Source organism: Cynara cardunculus (genome assembly GCF_001531365.2).
Source record: "Cynara cardunculus var. scolymus isolate 2C chromosome LG 3, CcrdV1, whole genome shotgun sequence".
NCBI classification, from domain to species: Eukaryota; Viridiplantae; Streptophyta; class Magnoliopsida; order Asterales; family Asteraceae; genus Cynara; species Cynara cardunculus.
The window spans coordinates 37,136,809-37,150,704 of record NC_037530.1 but is presented as its reverse complement, the minus strand read 5'-3'; the positions used below and the strand labels follow the sequence as shown (position 1 = coordinate 37,150,704).

At 36.3% G+C, this 13,896-nt stretch overlaps 2 protein-coding genes across 2 annotated transcripts; both read right to left on the bottom strand.

Annotated features, from left to right (window-relative positions):
* Nucleotides 1-5,895: 5,895 nt before the first annotated feature.
* On the bottom strand, nucleotides 5,896-8,045 carry LOC112508494 (F-box/LRR-repeat protein 3). Its single transcript, XM_025113126.1, has 2 exons — nucleotides 7,982-8,045; nucleotides 5,896-7,863 (listed from the first exon to the last, which is right to left on the bottom strand). Exon 2 carries the CDS (start codon nucleotides 7,813-7,815, stop codon nucleotides 6,055-6,057), a length of 1,761 nt encoding a protein of 586 aa, XP_024968894.1. The 5' UTR covers nucleotides 7,816-7,863; nucleotides 7,982-8,045; the 3' UTR covers nucleotides 5,896-6,054.
* A 4,155-nt stretch (nucleotides 8,046-12,200) lies between these two features.
* LOC112509214 (basic proline-rich protein-like) lies at nucleotides 12,201-13,715 on the bottom strand. Its single transcript, XM_025114070.1, has one exon. It carries the CDS (start codon nucleotides 13,713-13,715, stop codon nucleotides 12,201-12,203), a length of 1,515 nt encoding a protein of 504 aa, XP_024969838.1.
* Between the last annotated feature and the right edge of the window lie 181 nt (nucleotides 13,716-13,896).

Sequence of the window (13,896 nt, the reverse complement as noted above, 5' to 3'; positions counted from 1 at the left end):
TTTTTCTAAAATTATATTTGGTAAATCAAACATAAATAGATCCCATTGCATTAAAATAAAATATTTTCATTTTTATTTTTATTTTAAAAATTATACATCTAAATATTTTCTATTTTAGGGAATTAATTTTTTTTTAATTAAATTTTTGGAAAGTTTGAATCATTGTTTTCCAAAATAAATATTTTTGTTTTAAAAAAAAAATTGAATGAAAAAGTAACGTATATTAATTTGATTTTTATTTTAGGTAACGTACTTTTAAAACTTCAATTTTGGTATTTAAGATGTAAAGTTTTAAACATTTGAATACTTGAGTAACCGGTTGAAGCATTAATCGGTTATCATGTTGACATAGCAAGTGATATGGTATCTGGTTAATGTTTCAGCAAATAATACTGAGTTGATATCACATCACTCATCACATCAACATGGTAACCGGTTAATACTTTAACCGGTTACTCAGGTACTTAAGTATTTAAAATTTTACATCTTAAGTATTAAAATGAAAGTTTTAAAAGTATGTTATCCAAAATAGAAATCAAGTTAAAGTTCGTTGTTTTTTCATATAATTTCCCTTTTTAAAAATAGAAATGTAAACAAAGATACCATATCTCAATATCTAAAACATATAAAATACATGCTAAAAATAACTGGAAATAGAATTAACTCTCGTATTTTGTTTATACACCATATAATATCCCATAATCTTTAATCATAGCGTCTAGATCTTTATGAATTACAAATAAGGTGGATAAATATTAGGAACTGAAAATACTGAATTAACGCTATCGATATCGTTGCACGATAACGAAAATGACAAAATATTGGAATTCTTCCATTCGTATGTATCGTTTACAATTTGTAGTTTTACATACGGTAATATGCATCAAGATTTAACGAAATCTGTTTTAGTTCTTGTTTTGTGTAATCTTGTTTTTTACTCAACTAGTGTAATAAAAGTTCACTTGTTCTTGTTCATGTTCCGTACCCATTTTCACCCGTAACTGGTTAATTGACAAAAAGTTTCTCGTGGGGGTCATCAAGTGACTGCATTTTGTCGTCAGCAAGCGGTGGCCGACAACGCCCTTTTACCTAAATACAATCTCTTGGGAAGCGAAGAGGAGAGGTTTCTGTAACTATTAACGATGTGAATGCATGATTTCGTAAAGAAAATGTCTCTTTAGTATCCATCCATAACACAGAGTTTGAAAACCAGTCAAAGGATTAAATGAGTTTGAAACTGAGAGTTTTTGAACAACTAATTGGAAGGAAAAAACTATTGTTACATTATATAATACCAAATAAAATACATGTTATATTTTGCTCTTTTAGATATGACAAATCTTGTTTGTGAAAAAAAAATGGCATATCCAAATTTTGCCTTAAACACATGATTTCCTAGAAACTGGCATTCGGTTCTGTTTTGTTAGGGTGCGTTTGGTAAGCAGGACAAGATGGGACGAAACAATATAAAACTTGTCGTCCCACATTTGTCATGACTCGTGATATTAGATGGTGACATGACATGACTCGAGTTTTGTCCCACCAAAATAGGTGGGAATAAAAATGAGGGGAAAAGACAAGATTGGTAGATTAATAAAGTAGTTATGTCAAATTAGAACTTTAAAATCTTCTTGGACTGTTTCCACCGCCTACTTCAAGTCCTGATTGCATATCAAATGCACCCTTAGTTAGTTAGTTAGTTAGTTAAAGAACTATAAAATGTACTACCATATATTTTGAAATGAAATATTTGATCTAAAGGCAACCTATTTTCTCTCTAATAAGGGTGCGTTGGGTACACTGGACATGATAAAATGGAAAAGGCATCATTGTTCCACGTTTGGCAAGATTTTTATGTGGAATAGACAAAAAAAAGAAAGAAACAAAGTGGAGCAAGTGTGTTCCACCTCCACCCCATGGAACAAGATGGAATGGACATATATTTTATCAATATAAGCTCAAAATAAAACTTAATCCTCTTTTAAATATACGCCTCCCTCTAAACATTTTATTCATTATTTAAATTTTATTTATTGTATTTTATTCTTTTTAAACTTTTATTTTACTAATATCAAAATTTATTTTTATACAGTTTATCTATTTTGATTGATTTATGTAACACCCGTGATTTTGGGCAATACCTTTAAGATCGATGTATTGTAATGATCATTTTGAAGTCATTCTTTGAGTGGAATGCATGGTCTTAAGAGCTTATGGAATGGACGAGTTCCGGTGAAGAAAAGTTGCATGGGGAGCGAAACAAAAAATCCCGCTACCTAGGCCGCGGGAAAAGCTGCACAACTCTTTGTTTCCACAAAACAAGCTTTTGGATGCGGACGACCTACCATGCGACTAAGGTAGCAGGAACGCCCATATCAGGTTTTAAACCCCATGTTTCACCCATTTCAATCCTCTCTCATTTTGGACGGATTTTGAGTGTTGTAATCAACACTTTGGATCATTTTGGAGGAGATCCAAGTCAAATTCAACATGGATGTTCAAAGATCGATGAGGTAAGATTTTTAGGTGTTTTCAGATCTATATTTGGGTGTTTTTTGTGGTTTTGAAGCTAGAGTTAATAACGGGTACTTCTTTGGTTTAGTTAATAGTCTTGAGAAATTTCCTTGGTAGGTTTTGATTGAGATTTTCAAATCTTCATCTTTGGGAAGCTAGACAGTTGGGTTTAGAATCTAGGTTTAACTTAACCTAGTAAGATGAATTCAAATTGTTTTTATGTAAACTATGTACATGCCAAAAATGTCCATTTTGAAATATTGACATGTTTTACTTGCTATTTATCAAATGTGTGGTTATTTGATGAGTTTTACATGTTTAATATATTTGGTTTTATAAATCATGTAAACAACTTATATTTGGTAAATGAATCATAAGGCAGTCGTTCCCGCATTGTGGCCAGGAATAGTCATCGGGGGCCTTATAATGCGGGCTCTTGGAGTCGAACATTTGCCATTAACCCCCATGGTGTAATTTTTTAGTCAAATTAATAGGATGGTTATTTGCATAGTGTAGCTAGAAATAGGCGTTGGGTCATCGGGGGCAACTTGGTATGGTCTTATAGGAGCCGGATACTAGCCATTGGTCACATGATATAATTTCTAGTAAATAAGTGTACATGGGACCATTGAGGGGTTTGAATTATGAATCATGAACAATTGATCCCATTAGGGCCATAGATCCTTAGGATGAGCTCTATAAAATGGAATGATGGTCTACTTTTGTTTTCCGTCACTAACCATGGAAATCGGGTCTCCCCTGCCACCGAAAGATGTTGTTTTAGGTATTGAGTCTTATTCATATTTTCGGTGACGTATTGGGTATGGAGTATTTTCCATTATTTATGGTTTGAATATAGAATCTTGTTTAAATTTTGGGCATTTAGAGGCTGTTTACTAAACGCTTACCCAGTAAGTGCTTACCGGGCAATTTTCCTCACCGGATTAACATGGCAAGGGCCAAGAATCTTACCTGGTAAGAACGACGATAAGGATGGAGAGTCTTACCCGGTAAGTAAGGGTGACGACTCTTAACCTGGTAAATGTTTACCGGGTAAATTGTTGCATAGGATACCGTTTTGATGTACTACAATCTTATTCGATAAAAATAATTATAATGTTGACTCCTACCTGTAAGCATTTACCGAGTAAGCATTTGGGTAAACGGCACCTTAGTCTCATTCACTTTTGGGTGAGTATTGGACTTCTCTTCCATGAATAAAGGAACACTTTGATAAATGATTTTTCATCACGATAACGGTGAGTTTTGGAAATGATGTGTTTTTATACTAAACATATTTTATTTTGGAAATTATGATTTAAATAACATCTTTTCAGTTTTACCATTTTTATATTTAAGATGAAAACTTATTGAACTAACTAGGCGTTAAACCTAACTTTTTCCTTTGTCGTCATGTACACCAGATCCTTAAGAAATGGTACTAGCGGTACATTGGTGTGATGAGTGCTAGTTAAAGGTTCCAGAAGTAATTAGCAAATTGGAGATGTCTTCGGCCTTTGAAGACAACGACATTTATTGAGTTACAGTCGCACCCAATCTTAACTTAGTCTTTATGTAAGGTTTTATTTACCATTTGTTGATGTTGAATTTTAGTTTTATTATTCGAGGAAATTGATCATTTTATCTGTCCAGGTTTATCTTACCAAACGTTGAACAACTGTGAATAGTTTTGTCCTCCGATTTATTCTATCTTATTCAGTCTGGATACCAAACGCATCCTAACTAATCATCTAAACCCAGAGCTTTGATTATGACTAAATTTTCGAACTGAAAGCATGAAGGTCATCTTCAAGTGGTGAAAGATGCAATGTTCTCATTCAATCAACCTTGATACAGTTGTACATAAAAAGGTAAGTGACTGGCTGACTAACTAACTGGTTATTTCTTAAGAAGAATTTTAAGGAAGTTGTGTGATATTTGTTTGTGGAAGCAGAATAAGGGGCCCCTTACCTAATGGTTATTGGGTAAGCGTTTACCTAGTGTGATTTGGGATTGTCTTCAAACAATGGTAGTAATAGAGGAGTGTAATCACAAGAGTTTATCGTATCAGAATAACTGTTCAAAAAAAATATATATAACGGTCAGTTTTAGAACCCTAAGAACATCTCTAATATATTTTTCAAAAAGATAGAAACTAGAGGTTTTGTTCTTTATTTTGTTCCAATAAGTTTTTTTTTTTAAATGTGTTGGGATGGTAAAATTGTAAATATTTTAATAATATAAAGAATGATAAAATCTTTAAAACAAAAAATATTAGAGCGGACTATTTGCAGGTTTGAGGCAGATGTAACCTATTTTTCTCGTCTGACGGACCTAATATAGCAAATTCAAGCCTTTTTTAGGGGCTTGAAAACTTACCCTTATCCGCCTTATAAACAGGCTGGGCTTGCCAACAGGCTAATAGCCTAAATTTTTTTTATAGTTTTTAAGATGACAAAACTTGTATAAAATAACAGATTATTAAAATAATTTAAAATTCATAATACTTTTTCCAACTTAAAATTAGACGTAAATAATTCCGTTATCGTTCAATTCTGACTGGTATTAAATACCGGGACTTCGCTATGTTTGATTGATCACAATTCTATATATTTCTTATTATTATAAAAGCTCCCAGAGAAGTCATTAGAGAGATCTTTCCTATCAAAATTGTTTGTTCTTGGATATACCTACGTCTATCATTTTTTTCAAATAAATCTCGCGGATACATATAATTCAAAAGAACATGTGAGTGATTCATACACATCATCTCTTTCCGGTATAAGGGGTTCTACCAATTGATAACTTTCCAAAAATAATTCAAAGTCAATTTCTTGATTTGTATCTTCAATTTTTGGAAACTTCTTCTGTCAAACCCTGATCAATGAATCTACGAAATCCTTCAAATTGTATCCGATTAAATCCAGGTATTGTGGACATTGCGTCTATCCCGGATTCTTTTGAAATTGGCAGTGATTTATGATTTACTTTTTTGATTTCCAAAAGTGTTATTATTATTAGTTATAATTAAGTGAGAATTAATAAGTATCAAAAATATTAACCGGCTGGGCTGGCCTGCTGAATTCTTTTCTGAAAAGTCCATGCCCGTCCATTCATTGTGACAAGTCAGCATGGGGGCGTCCATTTCTTCGAGAATGGTAGCCCAAGCCTGCTTTTCTAATGGGCCGGATAGGACAGATCTAGCGGGTTGTCTAGTCCGTGAACAACTCTCGAGAATATGTTGAAGTTGAACATATTTCTTTTAAGATTTTACATTTAAGTTCGCTATTTTAGAGAAATAGAGAACTTGTGAAGATACTCTAGTAACTACAAAAAGAAAACAACGCTCAAGTCCAGCTACTCAAATGAGATGTCTAATAACATTTTAGAGGAAACAATAATTTGCATATAGTGGTATCACAATCCAGATGTTATTCTAATTACAAAACAAGTCAAAATGAAGCAGAAGGAGATGATAATTCACATTGAAGGAAGAAAATTTGTATCCAAACATCGAAATGTACATTACCTCGCTTATTCTCACTTATCGCAAACGTGGCATCCATGGCGCAACAGAAGCTGGCGTTGGCTTTCGCTGGTAACACCATAAGAGGGTGGGACTAGTTTCCTCAATGATGGCCTTGCATACACCATCGAATCGACGATAAATACATGCAGATTAACACATCCCATCAAATCAACTTCCTTCAACTTCTCACATTTTCTCACTAAGTACTTCACTGCACTTGTTGTCACATGAAGACAACCTGATAGATCTATCCTCACAAGCTCATTACATCTAACCCCAATTTCCAACAACCCTTCATCGTTCACCCCTGATCTAGCCATATACAGCTTCTTCAACTTCAAAGGTTCTTTATTTAATCCTATATTCTTAACCCCTCCGCAATCTTGAATGCTCAAATGCCTAATCTCAGGACAACGCCTTAAGATCTCACCTAGGGCTCCTGTAATACCGGAACATGAGCTCACATCAAGCAGACTTAAGTTGGGGCAAAGTGAAGTAATTTTCACAAGGCATTCATCACCCAGATATGCATTCCCTGCCAAATTCAAGGATTTGATACTTGAGTTTGGGTGCTTCACAAAATCCATAATTGCATCTTCTTCCTTACCCAGATCTGTATGTTTCATCTCAATGTGCTCAAGAAAGGAACAGCTGTTGATGAGAGTGAACATGGTTGTACTTGTTAGCTTACGACAAAAGTTGAGCTTTACCGAAACAAGATCATGGAGATATTGAGATAAGGCCATAATGGACTTGTCACAGAGGGAATTGTTTCTAGTGATGTCTAAGAACTCAAGGGACTGATAGGCATATAGGAGGCTCGAAATTCCATCAATGGTGTAACCCTTGCAAGAAGAAAGAGAGATACTCTTCAATGGGATGTGGGCTTTTGCAATTGAGTTGAGGAATGCATCAGTAATATCAGAGTCTTTGAAATGGAGGCTACTTAAACTTCTGCCGGAAGTAACAGGGTTCATAAAAAGCGAGGAAGTTCCATGAAAATTGGAAATGAAACACATGGAGATCGTTCTTAGATTAAGGCTATTGTGCAACATAAAGCTAACACCTTTCATAGTGATCAACGTGCAGTCTATCAATGCTATCTCTTGCAAACGCAAGCAATTCGAAGATAGATAAAACACGGAATTGTCTGTAAGAAGATGGTTCATGGAGATGTTAATTTTGATCAGATTCTTAAGACCAGATGACAAAACTTCAATCCCAGCATCAGTGATCATCAGTTCACTAATATTACAGCTACGAAACTCAGGAATTGTAAATTTATGACGAGGATAACTGACATCCAACTCTTCCAGATCTGGATGGAATTTCGATATAGCTATCAAATCGTCATCGCGCAATTTAGTTACATTTGCGCACTTTAACACCTTAAGTTTTCGATTACTGAATCCCAACTCCTTCAAACTTTCAATCGGAACTGATTCGTGATTAGAAATATCAAGGGCTTCCAAATTCAGAGCCACAGAAGAACGAGCAATCTCATGAAGAGCAGTTTCGAGATTACCGTGTTTCAATCTACTAAGATCTAGGGTTTTGAGGTGTTTAAATCGGTAAAGGAATCGAGAGATGGTACCGTGAATGAGATACGCCTGATCAACGACGGTGAAACGAAGGCGAAGACGATCAGTTAACGACAGCAACCGTTTGCTTACGAGTGAAAGCGATTCGAACTCCGAGTGATGATCATCGCCCAATCCATTCAAAATTAGCTCCCAGATTTCCTCCGGCAGTTCCTCACAGCTCAGCGACATTTTCTGATCCAGCTATTGGAATAAAGCTATCAAGCAATCGATCGAAAACTGCAGAACGTATGATTAAGGGATCAAAACTGTAATCCTTTGCACACACAGAAACACAGAGTGGGAGTGGTGATTGTGATCTCTGTGAGAAGAATTCGGAGATTGTTTAGCACCTAACCATTCAACGGCATGGAATGGAGCCCGCCATGATCGCATCTTTCCGTTAGGTTACAGATTTACCTTATCGTGTATTTGATTCCTCCGTTTCAAAATTTGAATTAGGGGTTGTTTACCAAAATTTCTATTAAGTCTTGTATGGATAAATTTGTCTGTCTGGATAAATTTGACTGTCTGGATAAATTTGGGTTGCTGTTTACTTTTCTATCTGAATCAACAGTCTGAATAACATAAATGACCAATTTACCCCTGAGGATAAATTAGAGATCCTAATTCCCCAAAACACTACAATTGCCTTATTTCAGGTTCCAAGAAAGAGATGCAACTCCAAAACGACAACTGCTAGTACTCGCACACCTCACATGACCGGTCAAAATCATCTTCATCGCACACCTCACATTTGGCTTGTGACCGAATATAGCAAATCGTTTGGTAAATCGTTTGTCTCTATGATCGATCAGCCGATTAGGATTTTTGCAGAAGAATGCGTCGAGTAAACAGGACAAAGAGCGTCGATAAAGAAGACAAACAATCGATCGGTCGATTAGGGTTTTTGCAGAAGAATGCGTCGAGTAAACAGGACGAAGAGCGTCGGTAAAGAAGACACAAACAATCGATCGGCCAATTAGGGTTTTTGAAGAGAAAGGGTCGATTGTTGGACGATTGTTGGTCGATTGTTGAGGAGAACGGGTCTTGAGCAGCGTCGATAAAGAAGAAGGGTAGGAGCGTCAAATTTCTGGCTTAATGTGGACAACTGTGGGTAGCCGGCTGCCCGATTAAGCCTCTGTCTGGGCGAATAAGCTCCAAGTAAACAGCCACAAATGGCTGTGCGAATAAGCCCGTTTATACAGAAAGCTCATTAAGCCACAAGTAAACATGCCCTTAGTTTCCATCCACAAACACATACGTTTCGTGTATTTGGATTTTATAATCTATTAATAATATATCAAATATGATTTAAAAAACCATTGTATTTGTAAAATTAATTATAATTGATTGAACCTTTTTTGTTAATTGCGGTTTTGGCCCGTTTGCACGTACCTTAATTAATTACAGGGTCTTCTGGAGAACAACTAGTAAAATACTCAGTGGCATTGCAGAACTCGAACCAATGTTCTCTAAAGAGAATCTCAAAGGCATAATTAACAGTATTTGTTGTCAACTTAATTGCTAACTAACCACTTCGATTGTGATACTGATAACTTTTATTTTTTAGAGTTATTTCTTAATTATTTCTTTCATTTTTGCATTTATTAAATATCCAATTTTCTTATTTTCCCCATTTTATTCCAAAAGTTTAAAAAGAATGATGAAACACAAAAGAATAAATTTTATTCCGAAAAACTGCATTTTCTGGTAACTGCACACTGTGAGAAGTTCACGAATTTTGTTAGTCTTCTACTTTGTGGAGGATGTTTGCTTGAAGATCTTGTTCAAAGATACGCTACAGTTGGAGTTGTTTGTAAAGTTGTATTTTGAATTTTTTAAGTAGTTGTTAGAAGGTCTTTGCCTGAAGGTTTGTTTGTATTTAATTCCCTTTGGGTAAAGAGTTTCATTCTTATTCATTCATCTCCTATATAAAGAGGCCTTAGATCTCTTTGAAGATCATCCCCGAGAAGTATTACTAGCTGAAGTTCTTCTCTTATTCTTTTAAGTTTTAGCATTTAATTATCTTGTTAATTGTAATCTGCTACCCACAGTCTCACCACTATGGGCAGCAGACATATGTTCTATATTAATGAAAGTTGCAACTAATTTATATTTATTCTCTTATATTATGTTTTTCATGTCTATTATAAGCTAATTTACTTATATAGGTATGGTTGCGATTTAAACTTAGGATTTTTATACAATATTTGGGTGTTTTTACTCTGTACCACTTCGTAAACTTGGTCACTTAAGACGTGAGTTAAACTTCATGCGTATAAGTCGATCACTTTGAAGTGTTAATATTAGATCTTAGACCCAGAGATGGACGGATTTGAAATACGGCTTAAGTGATGCACAAAGAACTCGAGAGAGTCTTTGATAATTACGTAGAGATGCGAATTTTGTATTAGCTAAGGATTAAACGATGGGTATTCATATTACAAAAAGATTTGAGTATGAATTTTATTTCTTCTACTGTTTAGCTAAATCAACAAGTTTCGGAGAGCTGAGAGTAGGAACTTTGTGGATCTGTTTATAAATATTCACTTTCGAGTGATTGGAAATTGGAATATTTAAAAACATCTTATAAGTTTCTGACCATTATATTATGTTTTTTATCTTAAGAAATGCTTACACCCATGCTCATCTTTTATTTTATAAGTCTATTTCGTTTATTTCATCTTTTAAAGCTTTTTTACCAACAAAATCCAACTTTTATTCACAAACCGAAACATGCTCAAGAAGTTCATGAAAGTTTCCGAATCTCGGTAGTCCAGTCCATGTGGAAACGATCTTGGTATTTTACCATTTTATTACTTGCAAGCGATCATAGTGTCGGCGTACACTTGCACCGCCACTATGGGGACTTCGTGCCCACTGTGTGAACACGAATGATCCTAAGCTGTCAGATACACAGGTTAAGGTGGACGGACATTGTAATGAAAATTTTATCTTTCTAGGTTTTGAACCCAAACATTGTCAAAGTCCTTATAGTATGGAGGTTCACCTACGATTAGGAGTGTGCAGAAAGTCATTCAATTCAATTTAAACCGACTAAGCATAATCAGATATCAAATTCTAATTGGATTAGATTGGATCCCAAATTTCAACATCCAAATTAGATCGGTCGGTTATTGGATGGAAGTCCAGAAATCGAACCGATCCAATCCAATGGTCATTCAATTATCATCCAACTACCATCAAATTAACAACTATATATGATTGTTAATATCTTAGGATATTGTTTTTCAATTGATATTTATTGGTAATATTTTTTAAATAAATTAAGAAATATATGAATTATTAGTTGAAATGGTAGATTAATTGGTTGAAAATTGGATCAAAACATTGAATAGAACCAATCTGATCCAAATGTATAACCAATAATAATATTCAATAGATGGAACCGATCCAATCCAACCATTCATTGGATTTGATTGGATCGGATGTCCAATGTTAATTGGATTAATTGGACTGTATGACAAAATCCAACATTCAGTAGATGAGTTGTATTGAATCCAACTAAATCTATTGGATTTGATCTACTGAACGCTCGTGTCTACGATGAATCCAAGCCATTTATGGTTGTCTGAAGGATTCATTGCTATGTTTAAGCTCACCTGGGAACTCACGGTTACCCAAAAAACATAATTGATATAAAAAAATTTCGATTGGTGCATGTTGTAACTTGTTTTATATCAACTTCAAGTTACATGATATATGAAAACTTACCATTCTCTTCAGATCTTGAGTGACATCTTGAGTTTGTAGATAAAACATGTGATGTTTAAAGGTTTTTAATTGCAAAGAGTAAAATATTTGAAAGTTCAAATGTTCAAACAAAATAATTAAAGTTACAATGTTTTATATTAAATTACATAATAATACAAAAAACTAATGAATAATTAAATCAGTCGGTACCATTGTACTACGTGATAGGCAACTTCCAATATCATATACAACTGATTTTACATATTTGGTATGATACTATCAACCGACTATAATTGATACCAATTTAATCGATTATATATATATATATATATATATATAGAGAGAGAGAGAGAGAGAGAGAGAGAGAGAGACTGATTTGATATAGAATTGTCACTAACCCTACTTATCTCATATTAAATATTGGTTTTCATTTAACATTAAACCAGAAGAGCATGTTATTAGGGGATGTTTGAAATTGCTTATAAAAACAACTTATTGACTTATTCCGGTTAGACACCGATAATAAACATTTTTGAGTGTTTGGATAAACAGTTTATACCGGTGTCGAACCGGTAATAAGAAGTTTTTGAAAAAGTTAACTCATTCTAACTTATAATAAGTTGATAAAAACTTTTGAAAAAAAAGCATAAGTTATTTCATATAAGCAATTACATCTGGGAATTTTCTTATAACACATGACAAAATTTATCATTCGTAATTATTAATTATTGAAACATAAAACCATGTAAATCGAATAAAAACACACTTACAATATGTTACATACCCTAAAAGCAACACACTCATATGTTGTCACTACTGCATTAAGTTAGGAACAAGACGTTGATTAGGAGAATCTATCATCATTCGTGGTGGCCATCCATATCCATGGGAACTTCCGGTACTTGTGGCGTTGAAAAGAACGGCTGACCTTCTGTTACTGGATTCACATCCACCGGCGGTGGCAATATGATTTCTGGCGACTCCCCGGGAAATGGCAATGTGGATTCTACTGGCGGTGTAAACGGAAACTGTTGACCGGGGTCGACCACCGGTGGAAACTGCCCCGTCCCCTGAAATGGCATTGTGGATTCTACTGGCGGTGTGAACGTAAACGGCAGCTCCGGTGGAAACTGCTGTCCAGGGTCAATCACCGGTGGAAACTGCTGTCCAGGGTCGACCAGCGGTGGAAACTGCTGTCCAGGGTCRACCAYCGGTGGAAGTTGTTGTCCAGGGTCGACCACCGGTGGAAGTTGCTGTCCAGGGTCGACCACCGGTGGAAGTTGCTGTCCAGGGTCGACCACCGGTGGAAACTGCCCCGTCCCCTGAAATGGCATTGTGGATTCTACTGGAGGTGGGAAAGTAAACGGCAGCTCCGGTGGAAACTGCTGCCCAGGGTCAATCACCGGTGGAAGTTGTTGTCCAGGGTCGACYAGCGGTGGAAACTGCTGTCCAGGGTCRACCATCGGTGGAAGTTGTTGTCCAGGGTCGACCACCGGTGGAAGTTGCGGTCCAGGGTCGACCACCGGTGGAAGTTGCGGTCCAGGGTCGACCACCGGTGGTAATTGTGGAAGTTGTCCCGGGTCAAGTTGCGGCGGAGAAAATATAGGCACAAGTGGTGGTAGCAGAGAGGAGTCCGGCGGATTGTTACCGTCAGTCGGCGGTGGAAATAATATCGGGACAATAGGCGACGGAGGATTCCCAAAAGTTGGTGGCGAAAACGATATCGGAACCAACGGTGGTGCCTGAAACGGGTTATTAGGTGGTAGCTCAGGTACCATAGGAGGAAGGATGTAATCTGGTGGTGGAGATAATACTACGGGTGGCGGAGTTGGGTCCGGCGGTGGTGGTGAAGCTACAAGCGGAGGCGGAGGCGGTGGTGATGGTGGAGGTGGAGATGGAACCAAGGGTGGAGGAGGTGGAGAAGGAGAAGGTGGTGGTGGAGAAGGTGAGGGTGTTGGAGGTGGAGTTACCACAGGTGGTGGCGGAGAAGGGATAACCGGAGGAGGTAAAGGCGGCGGACCTCGCGGTGGTCGGCGAGGTGTAGGCCGGGATAGAAATGGGTTGTTGGGAGAAGAACGTGAGAAAGGCCATCGCCCACATCTTTCAAACAGATACTCGTATAAAGGATCACAATTTGATGATCTACCACCATTTCTTGATCTACCACTACCAATTCTTGATCTTCCACCACCGGCGGCCCTTCTACCACCGCCACGGGTAGGAGGGGTTCGGCGGTGCCTGGATGGAGGTGTGTTTATGGTTCTTTGATCTACGTCGAACCGATTAGAGAGATTAGACTCCGATGAAGCAGTGAAGAGGAATGCAAGCGATATGAAGAAAAGTAGAAGAAGGTGTTTGACTTTGACCACTATCATCGTTGACTCTTTGTGTGGGGAAATGAAAGAAGCAAAGGGGTATTAGAAGCTGAAAAATGACAAAGGAGATGAAAAAGATGGGCATTAATGCATGGAGACGAAAATCAATATAATTTAATAATATTAATTAATTAAAATGTTTATAAAAATTATGAACGTTTATTTATTATGATTTATGTAA